This window comes from Megalops cyprinoides, chromosome 12, assembly GCF_013368585.1.
Source record: "Megalops cyprinoides isolate fMegCyp1 chromosome 12, fMegCyp1.pri, whole genome shotgun sequence".
Taxonomy (NCBI): domain Eukaryota; kingdom Metazoa; phylum Chordata; class Actinopteri; order Elopiformes; family Megalopidae; genus Megalops; species Megalops cyprinoides.
The window spans coordinates 11,402,088-11,421,999 of record NC_050594.1 but is presented as its reverse complement, the minus strand read 5'-3'; the positions used below and the strand labels follow the sequence as shown (position 1 = coordinate 11,421,999).

At 41.2% G+C, this 19,912-nt stretch overlaps 1 protein-coding gene across 1 annotated transcript; it reads left to right on the top strand.

The window, feature by feature from the left end:
• The first annotated feature begins 9,196 nt into the window (after window positions 1–9,196).
• On the top strand, window positions 9,197–17,594 carry LOC118787176 (mitochondrial amidoxime-reducing component 1-like). Its single transcript, XM_036542641.1, has 7 exons — window positions 9,197–9,538; window positions 12,230–12,400; window positions 12,960–13,125; window positions 13,524–13,664; window positions 15,192–15,253; window positions 16,400–16,471; window positions 16,792–17,594. Exons 1-7 carry the CDS (start codon window positions 9,288–9,290, stop codon window positions 16,916–16,918), a joined length of 990 nt encoding a protein of 329 aa, XP_036398534.1. The 5' UTR covers window positions 9,197–9,287; the 3' UTR covers window positions 16,919–17,594.
• The last annotated feature ends 2,318 nt before the right edge of the window (window positions 17,595–19,912 follow it).

The window sequence follows — 19,912 nt, the reverse complement described above, 5'->3', positions numbered from 1 at the left end:
CTTACCTCCTACCCCACCCCGGGTTTCAGGATCTTCAATTATATACAAAGATGTTGAGTTCATCATTTGATATTATTAAATGAAACTGAAGTAGAAACCAGTGTTGTTCCTTACTTTCCTCACTAGTCCCCAAACATTATTAATAGTTCACGTGACCTAGCACAATGTGACCCTGTCCATATGTCTGCCTGCTGGTCCCATAGCTGTAACGAGTCTCTACCTGAGTCCCCTAAATGGGCTTGTCAACACTAACACCAGCTAACTCCACAAGGCATCAAGACAGTACAACAAACACCTAAAATTATAAAAGAGAGGAGCATTACTCATTTGGGAACAAAAAAAGCATAAGGCAAAATGGTTTGCTATCCGGTGCTAAAAAGAGTATACCTCCTCGTAGGCTACACAGGGAACAAAAACTAACACCATGAAAAGAATTCACAAGGTACAGGCTCAGTGAGACAGGCCCATAGAGACAGGCTGTTACAGACAGACATAGCTGCCCCAAGAAGAAAGGCTGTGCTTAAAATGCCAGCTTTAAAAGACTGAGATGGCAACATTATATTTTGTACTGAAAAACAAGAAAAATTTTGTGTACTTCTCCTAAGTTGCAAAGATTTTCCCCAATTATAAAACCTTCCAGAAGAGGAGAAACTCACAATCCTTCTAGGGGAGGAGAGGAGCTGCTAAGCTCTAAGCCTGAGAGACATTGGCAGTACAGTGTATCTGTGCCTGTCACAGTCTGAGAGACAGTACCAGCACAATACATTTCTTCCCACCACAGTCTGAGAGACAGTGGGAGAGAGAGATCTTCCATCCCCAGCTCACACTTTCCATACCTCTGCAAGAGACTCTATAAGCAGCTCTACAAGGTTACAGGAAGTTGAAGGTGTTTCGGTGAGTTAGTGATGCTGTTTCCTGAGTCAGTGACACTTTCCACCGCAAGTGTTGCGCATTAAGACCCTGTGGGAGGGACACTAAAGATCAGTGTGCCTACGACCTCTCTGCTGAACAGTTCTGCAAACCAGGCTACATGTGAAATGCTACTGCTCTGATACTCTTCACAGGTCAGTCCAAATCTCTACACATAATTGAAACATTAATTGCAGTTTTTGTTTATCTCAACAATTTTTGTTGAGACAACCAATATTTTCTTGACATAGAATAGATAAATTTAGATATATACTGTAGATTAGGTGTATTTATCAATCCATATATTTATTGATATCAAAAATGTGTGTGCATAAGGACTTGTATTAGAAACTGTTATGACATACATTTTACATTATTGTCAGTTAATTGACAAAATATGGACACAGTTGATAATGTAAATATAAGCAATGTATTGGTAATTTCGGAGACCACCAAACCAAGCATATTTAAGAGACAAACGCAAATTCTGTCTTTAAGTATAGTGCAGATGGACTGAACAGAGCTTTTTATGTCATGTTCTGGTGGTGGTCCAGATCTAATACAGCTAATACAGCAAGATAAATTGCAAAGACTTTCTATAAAGGGTTCTACACAAGATCTACACAACACCCGCGGAACACAGCATAAGTCATGAATTGAAAGACTTATGCTGTAGATAATATAGACTGTGTTTGTCCACCATTACTGTCAAATATGATGTTTTTCACTATATATGAAACCAGAATGTCACAGTAATGCCACTTAAGATATGAATAATGACAGAGCAGACCCTATTATAATCTGTGTTGGCAGTTGATGAAAGAGTGTTCGCAGTATGCAGTACTCATGAATGTTGCATGTAGCTTTTACATAGAAAACGTCTTCAGCTGTATATAGAGTATAGCAGTACTAATAAATAGACAGGATCAGTGAGCAAAGTGTTTTGTTTCAGGAAGCTTCAACAACTGAAGAAGAGTTCTGCATCCAGGTCTCCAGCAATAAATTGCAGACATGAAGGTGCTGAGTGTCCACACTGAGGTGAGTTCTCACCTTGGCACTATTTCTGCCTCACATTCCTTTGGTCTTTTAAATGAGGACTTTTTTTGGCATTTCCCTCCCTTTAAGTGACTTAACTAACGTTATTAGTTGCAAACTATGTATTAAGCTTGCTACCACTGCAGCTCCAACCACTGAACCCACACAGAGGCACAGGGAGACACGCACAACTATCATGACTATTGTTTTTTTCACACAAGTCCCACTCCCACACTGCATCAAGAGGTGAACACTGTAGGAGGAGAGGCCCATCCCCCTGACGCTGTCTGGGTACCTTACAGGTGCCCACACAAGTCCCAGGGTGTTGCAAGCAAAGTGAAGAGGGGTCCCACCCACCCCTAACCTATCTAAAAACCCCTAACCCCAGTGGAAAGAAATGTGAGGTGGGCTTCCAGTCACTGTTGGAGGGAATTCCGTTTTAATGTCAGCAGTACATTTGTTTTTCTTTTTCAGCCAAAAACACAAACAGGCAGATAGAATATGTCAAATGAATCACTTTTAGATGTAACAGCTTTCAGCAAATATAAAACAGCAGACATGTTTATTTACTGTTGCTGAAGGAGAAGCCAATGGTTCTTTCAACATGAACACACAGGTGTCATGTATGAAAGACGGTACAATCATCACACAGATCAATTATTCTTATAAACTGTGCAGCAAGGAAAGGTCTGATGATTCTGACAGCTGCTCTTATGCTGATTTATGAGGGACAGAGGGTATAGTTGTAGGTCTGCGATGAGAATGATATTTTCACCAGCAGAGTGACCAAAGGAGATCAAAGTGTGCCACTATCAAACACTCCATTACCTGCTCCATTGCCTAACCTCATCTCAATGTTTCCAGGGTGACGCAAAAACTTTGCCCCCCTCAGAGGAAGTGTGTGACGTTGAAAGTGGAACCTGCCAGCCCTGTGGTAAGTGACTCTCTGAACTCAAACTTAAACCACATAGGGCGGCCTCCACACACTGCATACGCACCAAACACGGTTTTTATGTATAGTGTATACTGTACACTCTCTCCTTTTGTACCATACTCTCTCTCTCTCTTTATGTACTCCACCCACTCCATGTGCGCCGTACAATATACCGATTGAACAACATACAGACTATTCATGTTTTACTGTGTAATGTTTGTATTTCTTTGTGATGCTCAGGCTGCATTTAGTTGTATGAGAAGTGGTTTGAAAATAAATTCATTTTTACATGCCACACACACTCCTTATTTACCACACTGTGCTTACATACCACACACACTCTATGTATACCAAACACTCTCCTTATGTACTGCATAGACATGCTATCCTCATGTACCATATACTATGTATCATATACATTCTCTTTATGGACTCAATAGTCTCACAGTGAAAGGAAAAGCACCACTGCTGCTATGCAGCTAGAAATAACAAAAGTAAGAAGGTGTGACAGCTCAAACACTGTAAGCCAGGCTTGCTCAGTAGTGTACATCAAAACCATGTGAAGAACTGATACTATTGAATACGTCCTGAAAACTGTGTGATGAGTAACCACTAGGTTTGATTAACCCACAAATAGAAAACAGAGGCGCCAACCGATGGAGGAATTTGATCTTGCGATTACAGAAGAAATCCTGCAGCACTGCAACCTCAGACCCAAACTCCAGGACCCAGCTTTTTGGGCAGCCACTACCCAGTCTTTGTGACAGAGACCAGAGGCTTCCCAAACCTATCAGGGTATGTCACCGTCATCACCAACATCTATATAACCACCAAAGCAAACAGAGGATATACTATGTACTGTGATGATGGTGGTTAGGGTTAGCGTTTAGCAGAGAGAGGAGTCTGATGTGATCTCTTTCTGTTCTGTAAGGATGTGCTCTCAGAGCTGTGGAGGAGGGGCCCTGCTACAGAGGGTGTGTTCAGGAAGGCCGGGAGCAGCAAGCGCCTTACTGACATCAAGGCCCAGCTCAACAGTGGAGTTCACGTGGCCATGGAGGACCAGCCAGTCACTCTGCTTGCTGATCTGCTCAAGGTAACCACTAAAATTCAAGTCCAAAGTCAAAATAATCAAATACAGTATATGAACGTAAAACTCACAGGTGGTATTTAGTTTAAAAACATGCTATGCTGAAAATGAGGAAATTCATTGTAGCCGGTCGCTTTGTGTAACGGTACCGCACTTCCTGTTGATGTGTTAATTTCTGTTTTTCTGTTTGCTGTTAATTATCTGATTGCCACTATTAAGGCCATCCTCACCTCTAAATTAAATGCAGGACTTTCTGAGACAAATCCCTGGTGGTCTGCTGGGGGTGCTCCTGTACCCCACCTGGATGAGAGCGATGGGAATGGAAGATATCCAGGACAGATGTGCAGAGCTGAGACTGTAAGTAAAATGAGCAGAGATAGATATCCTTAATCTATCCAAAACCTGATTTAGACAGAACGTGTAGCTCTCAATGAGGTCATCCCTGATGGGTATTCCAATAGGCAAGACTCCAGTGTACTGGGCTGTGGGAGTGATGTTGCTGCAATTTTGACTCAGACATTTGCTTAGTGCAGTTAACTGTAACGGAAACGGAATGTAATTGTTATAGTTTTCTAACTGATTGAGAAAAATAAAAACAATACTAGATTCCATTGTTAAATTAATTCTTGCCGAGTCTGCACCTTATCCAACAAGTTATAGTGGAGATGATTTCATGCACTTTTTAAAATAAAAATAGAACAAATAACTGATGAGACATCTACCTTCTCCCTCACCTTTACCTTGTTACTGTAACTAAGGCCTGATGTCTCATCTAAAGCTATTCAGCATCTTGAGTCTTTTTCCCTTATTAAACAAAGTGAAGAGTGAACTGGAGAGTGTAATTATGTAATCTAAATCATTGCCTTGTTCACTTGATCCATTTCCAGTCAAACTAATTAAAGATCTACTGCCTATGCTTTGTTGGCCTAGGCAAAATATTGTTAACATACACTATATGGACAAAAGTATTCAGACGCCTGACATTTGTGTGACTGCAAGATGAGGATGAAATGAAAATCCCTTTCTGTGTTTTTTTTTTTTCTCTCAGGGTGGCAGAGAGGCTGCCAAGGCCCAACATCCACCTGCTGCAGCAGCTCCTTTCTGTTCTCCATCAAGTGAACCTGAATGCAGACTCCAACAGGATGGACGCCAGGAACCTTGCTGTCTGCATTGCACCCAATCTGCTTCATCTGGACCATATGTCTTTGGATACAGTCAAGGAGGTGAATTTGAAATTTGAAGATTTTGAATTTTGGAGGTGAAGAAGGTGTCTTTTGTTTGCCGATCAGATTCAGACTAAAGAGTGGCTTGGTGGAGGAAAAACACCATCGTCAGGAGGCCTCACTTAGCCTTTTCATTTTTATCTGTTAACAGATTACAGTCTTGACGCAGTTCCTCATTGAAAATTGTTGTGAAATATTCGGCAGCTGCCTCCAGACCCTCCTCAGACAGCCTGATAAGGCAGAGCAGGCCAACAGCACAGGTACCCTTAAGGTTGCTTATTTTGAAGCAGGCTCTTGTATGTTAACCATTCATGTGTTGCATTGGTATGTCTTATGTTGGGTTGAGAGGTGAGGGTTTTTTTTTACACCTTCAATACCAAGCCTTTCAAGTCTCAAGGGTACAATCTCAATAGGAAAACTAGTTATGGATTATAAGAAGCTGGCATACATGAATGGAAGAATATGTAGAAACTAAATCCTCATTATTGTGCTGTCTTTCTCTCCCTCAGACTCTCTGTCATCCTCTTGTTATGATTCAGCCTATGACAGCTCTGACCCAGAGGCAGTGGCCTCTCCTGCCAGAGAGGAAGAAGGGACAGCCGCACTCTCCTGCCCCTCCATCTCCCGGCGCCCTGCCAGGCCCCTGAACCGCAGGTGCTCTGAGCCATCCATGCTCCGCTCACCTGGGATGAGAACTCTCCTGAAGCTGGCCAGGGGCCACAGCGACGCTGCCTTCGAGCAGAAAGATAGATGCAACCAGAATTCGCACGACTCCCTCCCTTTGCCTCATTGTGGCCAGAGGACAGCAATGCAGCCCCTGAGACTCAGTGGTAATTCAGCTTCACCTGTCCTCCCACTGAATTTGACTCCGCCCAGTTTTGACTCCTCTTTCTGTTCTGACTTCTCCTCCCTCTCCTTTGCCTCCTCACCTTTTAAAGGTCATTTTGCAGGCCTACCCATCAGGCAAGGGCTTCCTTAGCTTGCTCCTAAACATGCTGGCACAAACAATAAATATGGCACAAGGAAGAACTGACGAGTCTACCTCAATGAGCCAAAACTGCGACAAACATACATGCCATCTGACTTCTCAGATGAAGGCTGAATACAGCCTTGTGACTTAAAAACCCACATTAGGGATGGAGACACAGGGTTGGGGGTTGGGGAGCGCAGAGCAGTCTGATTTAATGTGGAGGAACAACTATCTTTGTGCTCCTCTCCTAAAAGTGAAATATTTTGGTTATACTTCGCATTAAGTTGTGCTATACCTGTACAGTTGTATTTAACACAAGTGTAACTAACAGTTACAAAGTTGTTGCTGTGTGATGGCATTTAGTTACACTTGGTCACATAGCTATTTACTAAACATAAATAACACATTAAACTCTATATATAGCGATTATTGGTCCGATTCCCTCCTGGACACTGCTGCTATACCCTTGTGCAAGGTACTCAACCCAGAATTGCCCCAGTAAATACCTAGCTGTATAAATGGATAACATGTAAAAATTGTGACCTATGTAAGTTGTTCTGGATAAGAGAATCTGCTAAATGACAATAATGTAATGTACTGTACTGTTGAAAACTAGCCATGGGTTATGAGAAGCTAACAGACTTGAGTTGATGGCTCATGTCTAGAACATTAATCCTCATTATTAACATTGTGCTGTCTTTCTCTCCCTCAGACTCTCTGTCGTCCTCTTGTTATGATTCAGCCTATGACAGCTCTGACCCAGAGGCAGTGGCATCTCCTGCCAGAGAGGAAGAAGGGACAGCCGCACCCTCCTGCCCCTCCGTCTCCCGGCGCCCTGCCAGGCCCCTGAACCGCAGGTGCTCTGAGCCATCCATGCTCCGCTCACCTGGGATGAGAACTCTCCTGAAGCTGGCCAGGGGCCACAGCGACGCTGCCTTCGAGCAGAGAGACAGGGAGGGCCCAGATGCTGAAGAATTCACATGACTCCCTCCCTTTGCCCCATTGTGGCCAGAGGACAGCAATGCAAACCCTGAGACTCAGTCGTAGCTCAGCCTTACAGCTTCCCTCTGCTGTCTGCTCTGACTCCTCCCTCCACTGTGACTCCTCCGTCTGTTCTGACACATCCTCTTCTTCCTACATCTCCACGGTCTCCTCACCTCTGCCTCCAGTGCTCATGGTTCCCCCTTCTCCTCACTTGGGGCAGGAGATGGAGGAAAAGAGATGCTTCCGATCCATGAAGAGAGAGAACAGAGAAGCTGCTTCCATTAAGAGGGGCACCAAAAGGAAAGTACAGGCTCAAAGTGAAGAGGAGCCTTTCTCCTCACCCCAAAAGATTCACCCACTACCCAACCACACTGGTCTGCCTAGTGGACGATAGTGTACCCCATTCTTTCCCCCAACTGTTATACATTGTGACAGTGGCAGGTGCCAAGGTGTGTGTGATAAACTTGACTTCCCATCTCAACTCGTTGATCAAGGACCCACCTCTGAAAGACAGAGGTGCCCGGAGGTACTGTACATTAATGTGGTAAAGGTGCATATGGTGTACAAAACACTCCTCTGTTGGATGTCTGTAAATACCTCCTGTCCTGCTATCTGAGTTAATAAACGATAATTTTTGACTCCTTCAGCTTCCTTCTGTGCTTACCTGTCCCACACTGTTAAAGATGGTCTATCTGTCACTCACAGCCATGTAAATAATTGATCTGTACAGCTGGTGTTATTTTCTTTTTGCAGTCTTTTGTTTGGACTAAATGAAATTTGGATTACAATATTCAAATGCACTTTCACCTATTGAAACTATGATAAATGAGCAGTAATAATGAAAGTAAATTCAAAATCGGCCTGTTTAAAACGATCTTGCTTAATATTTCAATCCAGCACAGTGTACAGGGCAATTTGCACTGTGAAAAATAGTTGCGGTTAACAAGTCCATGTATTAGAGGACTGCTTTCACTACGTCCCAACACTCCTACATGAGTACAGTGGCTGTCACAGTGAGACGAACAAAACATATTCAACTTAACAAAATAGGGCTGCATAAAGTGGAAAAGACAAAAAAAGGGATCCATTTATGTGAATTGTCTGGGGGCTCCATTCTCTCTATGCCCGAACTGTCAAATGTCAGACATCAGTGGTATTTTGCATAATTAAGTGAATGAGCAGAAAGCTTAAAATTCATTTCAGATGTTTGGTGAGGCTGTACAATTGTATTTTTTTTCTTTCAAAAATCCATTGATACTAACTGTATTAGACCTCAATAAATTACTTGCAAACACAGCAATAAAATGACTGTGTGAACATCAAAAAGGTGGATTTTCTAACAGAAAAGGTGATGCTGCCCTTCTGCACATTTTGACAAAACATTTATCCCAGTAAAGGTCCCTGTCTGTCATCAATCCCAGGCATTTGTATTCACCAACTAGCTCTATATTTTTTCCCATGATTTCCGTGGGTACATGTCGAGCTGCACCTTTCCTAAAGTCAACAAACATCTCCTTCGGTTTTAAAGTGTTCTTCTTAAAAAAACTGGGCACACCATTCACAAAAAAACAACTACCAAATATATCTGTTACCATTTTCCTCAATGCTCAGTACATACTGCATGTGCGCAATGGTACCTACAGCTTGTAGCACATTGGGCTGTAGTAAAGACCTCCTAAACACCTCCTAAAGTTTAAACTCACCTGTTTTGGTTAGAGGGGGCCCTCATGAGTACACTGAACCCCCGTCTTTAATCCACTTCTTTTTGTTACAACCCAATACATGGGCCATATGTCTTTAATAGTGTTCGTGTCCCAATACGCCATATAAAATGTTCTGAAAGCCGTAAATGTCTCATATTTCACATATATATCACGCTTGTATGTTGTCGTTGATAAATATGATGTTTTATGGCAAAAACGTTTATTAATATTTGAAACGTGTCATTCTATTTCGCTTGTAAATAAGAACTTTTATTTTGAAGTATTTCGCAAAAACAAAAATCGTATGCCGGAAGTACTTCTTGTTGCTGACTAAACACTGGTTGGCTTGACGCTGGCTTGACGTCGGTGCTGGTTTTGCACAGTTATTTTGGTAAATTTTGTGATCGAATTCCGCGCAAATATAGTCTCAAAATTGTTAAGGATGAATTTCAGGGACACTGTGGTAAATGCATTTAGCCAAAATAAGAAAGCGCTTCTCTATGCAGCAGGAGGTATTGTAGCGTCCCTGGGGTTGGGATTTGGATATAAATACTTACTGAAACCCAAAAAAGTTACTCGTGTAGGAGTTGTGTCGCAACTTATTATCCATCCCCTTAAATCTGGGAAAGGTCTAAGCGTGACCACCGCCGAATGCTTAGACATGGGTTTGAAATACGGTGAGCTCAAGGACCGGTAAGTACCAAGAAATTATGAGCAAACTCTGGCCTCTTCAGTTATGCAAGAACCTGTTGTCTGACAGATTTTGACCAATCAGAAATCAATCAGAACTATTGTACGTTATTAAATGGGAAGAAGAGGAGTTCCCGTTTCAGCTCAAATTACTGAGGAATTAGAAAAGTCGCATTGTAGAAAAAAACACCCCACAACTCCAGTGTTCCCTGGAAAAGGAGTCTCCATATTAGATTCTGTGTTTAAGGATAAGCTGTACATGCTGACTGTCAGTTTTGCTCGTAAATTACAGCCCCGCAACAATTTTATATGTGGAAAAATAACACAGCAAGAACGCGTTGCTTTTCCAGGGGCATAAGTTCAGAACACGCATTTGGCAGATGCACTGATAATTGCAAAATTTGCTGATTGTGAATACTGATAGTGTGTGTTTACTGTGGCAGTGTTGTAGATGTTTGTGTAATCTGGGTGATCTGAAACGTTTTATACTTGCTGGTGTTGGCCATCTGTAGGAAACCTGACCGTGTCTTAAAAAAATCCCTTTAATGATCGACGGTCAAAAGAAGTACCCCCATAAAACAGAAACAGCATATTCTTGACAATTTAAATGAGCAGTGCAAGGCTGGTGGTCACAGAGGCGATCATCAGTTAAGTTCAGTTAAGTTGCCTGGCCTGTGGAAAAATTAATGGCTAGCATTTTTGTGGCCAGGACACGTTCATAAATTATTCATCAGTTTTTCTTTGTGAACATTACTAACTAACATCACAAAGTGGGCCTGTGGTTTAGTGAACAGTAAGGAAAGATGGTAGGTGTTAAATGTTAGCTTTGGATCCCGTCCTTGCACGATGTCCAACAGCAGTGGCATTCTATTACGGAATTGTCTCGGAGTAAAAGCATTGCTCACAAAAGTTCATGCATTTAGTTGATGGTGCCTTCAAATGTTTGTAGCCAATGTGGGAGGGAAACTCACAAGAGCCAGGAAAAAAGCATATGTGATTCACAAACTAGTTATGGGTCACATGGTTTATTACAAGTCCATTTAGATTTTTTTAATCTGTCATATGATCTCAGATGTCTCATTTTCTGAGAAACTATATACATTTTTTTTTTACTTTCTGGAAGACTCTCACCCTCCTGCCCTGTATTTTCAGAAATGTGTAGGGCTGGACAGAGCTCTCAGCCTCCATGCCTTTGCTTCTACAAGGTTCACCTTCTGAAAATAAAAATGTCTGAAAATGTCCAGAATATTGAGAGGGTCACACATTTCCCAGCTAAGAGTCTCTGTAGGAGGTGCACTGCCATGGGTCAGATTCTCAATCCAGTTGAATTTCCAGCCCCCAGCATGTGTACGATTAGTCAGCAGGTGGCACTAAAGTCATCCACACAGACTAGCAGAGTTCTGAACATCTAGCTCAGTGTTTCTCAGTCCTACCCCTGGAGACCCACTGCCCTGCATATCTTCTGTCCTTGCTGCTTGATTAAATCAGGTGTGCTCAGCCAATCAAAAGTGCCACTGATGATTTCAGTGAGGTAGAGCAAGGATAGATGTTGCCAAGTAACAAAAGGACATAGGGAACAAAAGGAAATAGTAAGGTCTGTTTTCTTTGGTGTTATGAAGGTATGAGCAGGTTCCTTCTAATCTAGATGGGGGTGATACAGAAGTCTTTGGGCAGCTTGTAGCCAAAAAGATGCCACCCAGCTGCAGATATCAGAGTGTTTTCCAGTGTAGCATCAATGTGAATAATATAATAATTTAGTGATTATTTCAAGTGAAGTATTGCTGCCTGGCATTATGTCTTTAATGAAGCGATCTAAAAGTGGATAGTCAGATTTTATGCCATGAGAGACTTTGCCCCATTGCCTCATTATTTACACACAGCTTACAGCAAAGAACTAAACCCACATTTTGTGTTATAGCAGGGAAATATGAAGTACTAATCACTAATCAGCCAATTCCCCTCCCTTCAATGTTCCATCATGTAATTGTATTGGTCTGTCCTGCAAAGGTGTGTGTGTGTGTGTGTGTGTGTGTATGTATATATATATATATATATATACAGAGGTGGAAAAGTCCTGCCACGTATTTGTTCCACCCAATGCACTACACCAATTTGAATTTAATTAGCACAACTCTTCAACCAGGTAGAGGAGATAATTAGTGAAATCACCTTGTTTAGTGAATGGTTAGAACAAATACAGGTACTTGGTAGGACTTTTACTTTCTGAAGCTGGGGTTTTCCACCTCTGTATACATATATGTGGATCAGATCACTGTCACAGCAAGGGTATTGATGAACAATACTGTGCACAGTTATCATATCCCAGACTAAGTGAACCTGTGAGATCACCTAAGATTCACATTTATATGGTGACACTACAGTACATAATTCCATTTTCTGAAACCCTCCAGTCTCGTTACATTGCTATCGAATATGTACTAGCCATGAGGCATGGTAGTGCAGGATCTGGAAAAGTCGTCATATTTGAACATGACAGAGACAAACTGCAGAAACAAGCACCATTTTCCATTTCCTGACCTTCATGCTTTACAGGGCTTCATACTTTTCGTAACTGGTCGAAGGCAAGAAAAAGAAGTGTACAATAGACTAATTTTGTTTCTTCATTTTGCCTGAACATCAAGGTACACATTACCCCTGCTGCAAAGACAAGGTGTGTGTGTGCATTTGCTGCAGACACTGGCTTGTGATCACAGAAGATGGCCACCAGGTGACGGGCCGGCAGGAGCCACGTCTGGTCTTGGTGTCAATGACCATTGAAGGGGGAGAACTATGTCTGAATGGCCCTGGCATGGAAGAGCAAAGGATCCCCCTCCAACAGCCTGGCAACGCTGTGGCAAACTGCAGGTGCGTAGAGATGCTCTCATTCTCTATATATGTCTGTATATATGTCAAATATCAAATATGTGGAAGATTACTTTAATATGTCAATATTGATTCAATGCATTCATTAAACAACAGTAACTTATGTTACACTGTGGCAGTCTGAGGTTCTGTGATTTTGCGTTTGTTCTCAGGGTGTGGCAGTGTGTGGAGCTGTGGTTTTGCACAGGGTCGCTGGGTGTGGCAGTGTGTGGAGCTGTGTTTTTTGTACATGGTCTCAGGGTGTGGCAGTGTGAGGAGCTATGATTTTGTGTTTGGTCTCAGGGTGTGGCAGTGTGTGGAGCTGTGATTTTGTGTTTGGCCTCAGGGTGTGGCAGTGTGAGGAGCTATGATTTTGTGTTTGGTCTCAGGGTGTGGCAGTGTGTGAAGCTGTGATTTTGCGTTTGTTCTCAGGGTGTGGCAGGGTGTGGAGCTGTGTTTTTTGTACATGGTCTCAGGGTGTGGCAGTGTGAGGAGCTGTGATTTTGTGTTTGGCCTCAGGGTGTGGCAGTGTGTGAAGCTGTGATTTTGTTCTTGTTTGCAGGGTGTGGGGAGCAGATATTCAGGGCAGGGACTGCGGTGACCAGGCTTCTCTCTGGATTTCACGCTTCCTGGACTCTGGCAAGACTTTCCGCCTGGTGCAGTTTGAGTCCCATATGAGACCCAGGAGACCTGTGGAGAAGGAGCCCCTTTTCCCCCCCAGTGAAAAGGTAACATGGACAAAACCTTATATTCATATTCCAGTTGGCTTGGTTAGCCTTGCATACGTGTTCTAGTTAAAGAGGCTGACCATACATTCGTGTTCCAGGTCAGTCTTACGTTTGTGTTCCAATTGAAGAGGTCATTCCTGTGTTTGGTTGAGAGGGTCAACCTTATGCTCCTACTCAGGGTAGAGGTCAGCCTTATATTTAAGTTTCTGTTAAAGGAATGAATTTTACATTGGTATTACAGTTAATCTGTGTTTTAATTACAGGCACAGCCTTATGTTCAGAATTTTGGTCAGTGGTCAGCTTTACGTTTCTGAGTTTCCTTTCCTCTCTCCCTCATTTATATGACAGTAATGGATAAGTCAGCCCTTGAGTTTGTGATCCTGTATTCTGGATTGCAGGTGGCGTACCCTGACATTGGCGCCGTCATGCTGCTGTCTGACGCCTCGGTGACAGACTTGAACACCAGACTGGAGCGGGACGTCACCGTGGCTCAGTTCAGACCAAGTGTGGTTGTGAGTGACTGTGCAGCCTATGCAGAGGTAAGCTTCAGTAATAGTTTAAATTTGAATTGAATTTCCACTTCATTTACTTTGAATATACTTATTTTGTGTTGCTATCTTGGCAGCGTCATATTTCACTCATGAATCCTCATTTTTATGAAAACATATCTTTTTTTATAAAGATATATTCTGTATTATGCCAAGCAGTTACAGTTGATGTAGAAAGTCTACACTCGCTTTCAAATTTTTTCTTTTTATTGCTTTAAGGCCTGAAATGAAAACTCATTAAATCAAATTATTTTCCACTTTCATTCAGACGTGGTTAACTCATAACATCAAAGAAAAAATAAAAGGCAAGCCAGATATGAATATTAATTTGAAATAGAAAAACTAAAACACCTTGGTTTAAACGCGCTTTATAATGGGAGTTGTAATTGTGTTCAAGCTTAACCATTCACTATCCAAATCATGACCAAAGCTACTGGACTTCACTTGTGACCCATTGAAGTGATTCTCATTAGTTCAGCAGCTTCTGTAAGTTTTCTCAGTAGGTTTCCTCGTGTCTTAGTGCATGCCAGTATAGGAAAACAACTCTGGGCAACAAGGATATACCAAAACATCTCCAGGATCAAATTGTAGAAAGGTACAGATCAGGAGAGGTTTATAGAAAGATATCAAAGGCGTTAAATATATCATGGAACACAGTGAAAACCAGAATCAAGAAATGGATTGGATATGGCACCACCACGACTTTGTCTGGATCAGGCCGTCCCTCCAAATGGATGACCGTGCAAGGGGGAAACTCATGAGGGAGGCCACCAGGAGGCTAACAGTAACAATAGAGGAGCTGCAGGGCTTCATGGCAAAGACTGACCACCATGTGGACATAGCAACAATTTCATGTGGTCTCCACAATTCTGAGCTGAGGGGTAGGATGACAAGATGGAAGCCACTTCTCCCAAAGATGAACATCCAATCTTGTGTGAATTATGCAAAAAGACACTCCTCCTCCTGTTGCCATATGGAGAAGAATGGTCTTGTGGTCTGATGAGACTCAGTAGAACTTTTTGGCATTAATTCCAAATGGTACGTGCAGCACAAATCCAACACACACACACACACACACACACACAGCCAAAGTCACAGGATCCAAAGGAAAGATCAACATCCTGGAATGATCCAGTAAGACCCCTGACTTCAACTTTGAAAAACTGTGGACAAACCTGAAGAGAGCTGTTTACCAGTGGTTCCCTTGCAATTTAAGTAAACTTGAACTCTACTGCAAAGAAGAATGGGAGAAAATTAGATCTAGATGTGAGAAGTTGGTACAAAACTTATCCAAACAGACTCACTGCAGTTATCAAACTAGTCTCACCATACCAGATAAACAGGTCTTAATTACAATTTTTCACATAGCAAATTTCACATAGCAAAAATGGTTATCAAGTCCAATGCATTTGCATGCCTTGACTGTCATAATTCACAAGAAGTCATTTAGTAAATCTGTCCTTGAGTGCCTTGCCCTTGTTGAAGAGTGAAATGCCACTGTTCCCTCTTCTCTGTAAGGACTCCTGGGATGAGATTCAGATTGGCGATGTGCGGCTCTCTCGGGTGATGTCCTGTGGCAGGTAATTTTTGCTAAATGAGGGGTAATAGTCAGTTAATGGAGTGGTGGAACAATGCTTCGTTATGAATGTTTTTTTCTTCAGGGTTTCTGTCTAAATGGTAAATAGGATTAAATATTTTCTGTCAGATCTTACAAAGTTGGCTAAATGGGGGGGGGGGTAATTGTTGGTTAATGGAAACCATAGAGAATATTTGCATAATGCAGTGTTTCTCAGTCCTACTCCTGGAGGCCCACTGTCCTGCATATTTTCTAACTATCCTTGCTCCATACACACCTGATTAGTGTGATTAACATGCTCTTGATTAAATCAGGTGTGCTCAGCTAATCAAAACTGCCACTGATGAGTTCAGTCAGGTAGGTAGAGCAGGGAAAGATGGAAAACGTGCGGAGCAGGGGGCCCCCGGGAGCAGGATTGAGAATCAGTGGGATAAAGAAACGCTATCAAATCATAGATGACATCAGGTACTGTTGCACATTTTGCTCAAAGATCAAGTCTTTGTAGTGGACCGTCTTAATGTTCCTTATAAGGTTCCTTTTCTTTCCTCCTCCCTGAAGACAAAATGATTTTTTTCAAGAATGTCACATTTAGGCACTAATTTATACTTACTCAGGTGACTGTTCAGATTTTTTAAATATCACTGATAATTGAGTGCCTACATTGACACCTTGAAGATAACCATTGAAATACAAATCTATATCCATGCGGGTCACGTGGTAAAGAAAACCTGACAGCCCTACTCTTTAACCATTGCATGTACATGAATCCTATTTTTACCTCTCCCAGTCTCAATGTTGTAACTTACAAAACTCAATAATCAAACTGTTGCAATCACTCTCAATCACTATGGCTTCCTTGTTACGATGATCTCATGGATTAGAAAATGCCCACAAACTCACTGTCATGAATGAATTCATAAATATCTGAATGACACCTTGATTTCTGATGGCAGCCTCGAGGGCAAATGTTTTAAGCCTGGTGTACATTTTTTGGTAAGATGCTGTGTATTGCTTTAGAATAGACTTGGTTCCAATAATATAACCAAACAAATTAGGTGAAGAATCACTGTTACTTAAAAATAATTAAACAGAAGTATGTGCTTAATATTGTAGAAGTGTTAGGGTGTGACTGCTGACTGTGTTCCATTAGGTGTATTTTTACCAAGGTGAACCCTGAGACAGCAATCGTGGACAGTAAACAGCCTTTGGAAACTCTCAAAAGGTAAGAAAGCCAACCTGAGTTTAGTGTGGATTTTGGTTTAGCATATTATGGTGTCATTTACAGAGAGACTAGAATTGTATTGCATGAACTGCCCATGTCACCTCATAGGAGGTGATTTCACTGGAGGCACAGTGATCTTTGAAACAAATACATAGAACTGTAATTATGATTAAATCGTTTATCTTCATACCTTCAGTAACTTGATATATTAAATTGATTTGTCTCAGATTTATTTTTCCACAGAGCGACAAAGAAAAACATACCCATTGATCTTTACTTGATCACTCTGCCTGAAGAGTAAAATGAATGTGTTTCCATAGTTACCGCCTGTGTGACCCATCGGAGAAGCACATCTATAAAAGCTCCCCGCTGTTCGGGCAATACTACAGTGTCAGGAGATGCGGAGTTCTCAAGGCTGGAGATCCTGTTTACAGAATAAGTTACTGAGCTGAGCCAGAACAGGCCCAAACCATGATGCTGGCAACCTTTCAGATGACCCAGTCTGAGACAATCTGTGCCAAGGAGATAATTACTTTTCAGATTTACAGTCAAGTTAGCTTGTTGTTAACACTTATGATTTTTAAGAAGAATCACATTGTGTGAATTGATCAGTAACAAAACACTAAATATCAGCTGGGAGCCTGGGCAGAGATAGGTTTAATAAATAGGGACTGTTTGAATGAACATCTGTAGCTGAAATAATTTAATGAAAACAGAGGGAACACACTGTTCTCACACAGCACTCTCACACACAACACACACACCATCATTCTTACTTTTTACTACTCATCTGTAATATACTATTAATCTGCATTACTAATTTCATAGGCACTAATGAACAAAGTGAAAAAGCTGCCTCTTTCACAAATAACGTAAGGTGTAAGGTGTTCAAAAGTGTTACATTTAGCACAAAGAATTATAAGTTTAAAAACATTCAGTATTTCATTGCACTGTACATGATTTGGCAATGATTTGTAATGTTTTTTGTAATGTAATGTTTTTCATATATCCTAATGTTTCATATATCACATAACTTCTTTCTGTGTTCTGGTCAGACATTAATTACTAAAAACTGAATAAAAATTTTGGCTTAAACTCTGGCAGTCCTCAACATAAAGAAGGGACCACCATTCTGAATGAAATTGTCTTACATCTTATTTACTTGCTCAAGGTATGTTATATCATCGTTGGGTATGGATCTACCTCTCAGATACCAGATGTTCTAGTATGACTGAGCTTTGTCTCTCACATGAACTAAGGAGCTTGTGCAACCTCACAGTGTCATGACTGCCAGTACACTGTGTACATTAATGCAAAAAAAAAAGACCATACAGCTTCTTTGATAGCTCGATACGTGCATGGGGAGGGGCATTGAGGAACCAGTCAGCAACTTCCCACTGGCGAGTGCCAGTCAGCAGACTAAGGATTGAGAAACGCTGGTGTAAGTCCATTATTCGAGAGCAGCACACATACGAGTATATTCGGCGTAGTCGTATTTCATGGTCCACATAAACGTAGTCATTGTAGTGTGACTGGACCTCTCTCATGATCAATTCTGTTTCCTGTGCCAGTGTGAATCTGGTCAAACAGTGCCCCCGGCAAGCTGAAAAGAGCAACAGTGAAAGTGAGAGAGAACTGGTCACGACATCCAGCTCTCCCCACACCCAGAGGTATTTAACAACATGTGATCCAACCCATTTAGTAACAGTGCCATCTTTGCAACATGGTAATGCACAAGGCTAGCACCGTCAAATTTTTATTTTATGTTTTTTATTTAATTTTTTTTATAAACAGCTTTTTATTTCCTGCCCCCAAACTATTTTACACTTGCATAGTGCTGAGCCATTGTCTAGGATCCACATTTTAATAGCAGCATCACTATGGTAAAGCTTTTAGAATGTGTGAATGATATTTGGTGCAAAATCAAATAAATTATTCTCAATGCTCAATTTAAGTTCATCCCTGTAAGGTAATAAAGTTGAATACATTGAATATGTGGTCTCCACAGTTGTTAAATTAGGTAATGCAGTACGATTTAATACAGAAGAAGGGAAATGTACAATATGCTATATACGCTATAATACTCTATATATACCAGTTTAAACCTTCCCCAACATGTGCTTCTGCTCACCTTAGCAGCAGCTTTGAAAACTACTGGCTGTTGGTTTCAGTGTTGACTCAATGGAGTCATTTAATATCACTAATCCCAGTATATCCCGGTATAGTTTTTTGCCTTTCAGTTGATTTTACCTATAATATCATGAGTAGCGGTTGGAACATTGTCAACGGGCAATAAAGGTTGGTGGGACTGCATTGTGAAAGGGATAAATTCAGCTAAAGTATAGCTCAAGAAAATTGTTATAACTGTCATTTATGTGAAATTTCAGCTAATGTTCTCTTACGATTTTGAGGAAAACAAGGTGATATTAAGCAGGTTACTCCCTGGACTCCCTGGACCTCCCCTTCAGCTCATTCCGGCACACCTTGGAATCACTTATCAGCATGTCCCAAACATTGTTTCTGCCTTATACCAAGTAATATCAGGATTAGACAAAAGTACATTAATTTGCCTTTAACACTCACCAGGCGAGAGCAAGCTAAGCAGAAATTTGTCAACAATTGTTGTCAGTCTTGCCAGTGTCACTGACTGCACTCACAAGCAGTTATGCACGTTGTTACTCAAAAAGTTGGGTTCCTGAGTCGCTCATTGGTTGAGTCGTGTGCTGTAGGTGCATGTTGAGCCCTACAGCTTTGGCTCAATCCTAGACGTGTCATCAGCTAATGATTACCAGGAGCCCACAGCAACAGAAAAAAATTGTCATTCCCCCAGGAATAGGGTTGATATGTCAGCACATGCTGCTTGTTTTACCGTGGCAATCACCCCGTGAACCCTTCAGACACCTGAGGCTGCTTGGATGACGTCAGTGAAGCTGTACCCAACCTCCAATTACCAAGTTTTTTCACTCAAAAAACTCTACAACAATATTATACAAACTATGAATATGAACAAAGCCAGAGAGTATAATCATTACATAAGATTAGATTTAAAATAAATGTCCAAAGTCCTTTCTGTGTCATGATCTTTTAGTTCCTGGAGGAAATTCAGCTTACAACAGTCCATCTCTTCTTGAGTATAGGAAATTTCCCCATAATAATTAAAAATTGAATGAAAAATTATTTTAAAACAACATCAAAATAATTTAAAACAATTATATGTCCAGTTTTTCTTCTTACAAAATTTTCAACATTAATCCAAAACTACGTTGACATACATACATTGATAAAAGATTTGGATAATTGCTTCTTTCCCTAATCTACAAAAATTACAAGAAAATTAAATATTTAATATCCTAAATCTCTTTATGACTTTTTAGACTGGCCATTTACCATGTTAAATTTTATATATAAATTTTTTATGAATTTCTTAGAATCTGTAATATC

Excerpts from the sequence above, each read along its gene's own strand:
- LOC118787176 (XM_036542641.1), top strand. The coding sequence starts at position 9,288 with ATGAATTTCAGGGACACTGTGGTAAATGCATTTAGCCAAAATAAGAAA. Across the intron at positions 13,665-15,191 it reads ACTGTGCAGCCTATGCAGAG|GACTCCTGGGATGAGATTCA; the intron begins GTAAGCTTCAGT and ends CTTCTCTGTAAG. Across the intron at positions 15,254-16,399 it reads CGGGTGATGTCCTGTGGCAG|GTGTATTTTTACCAAGGTGA; the intron begins GTAATTTTTGCT and ends GTGTTCCATTAG.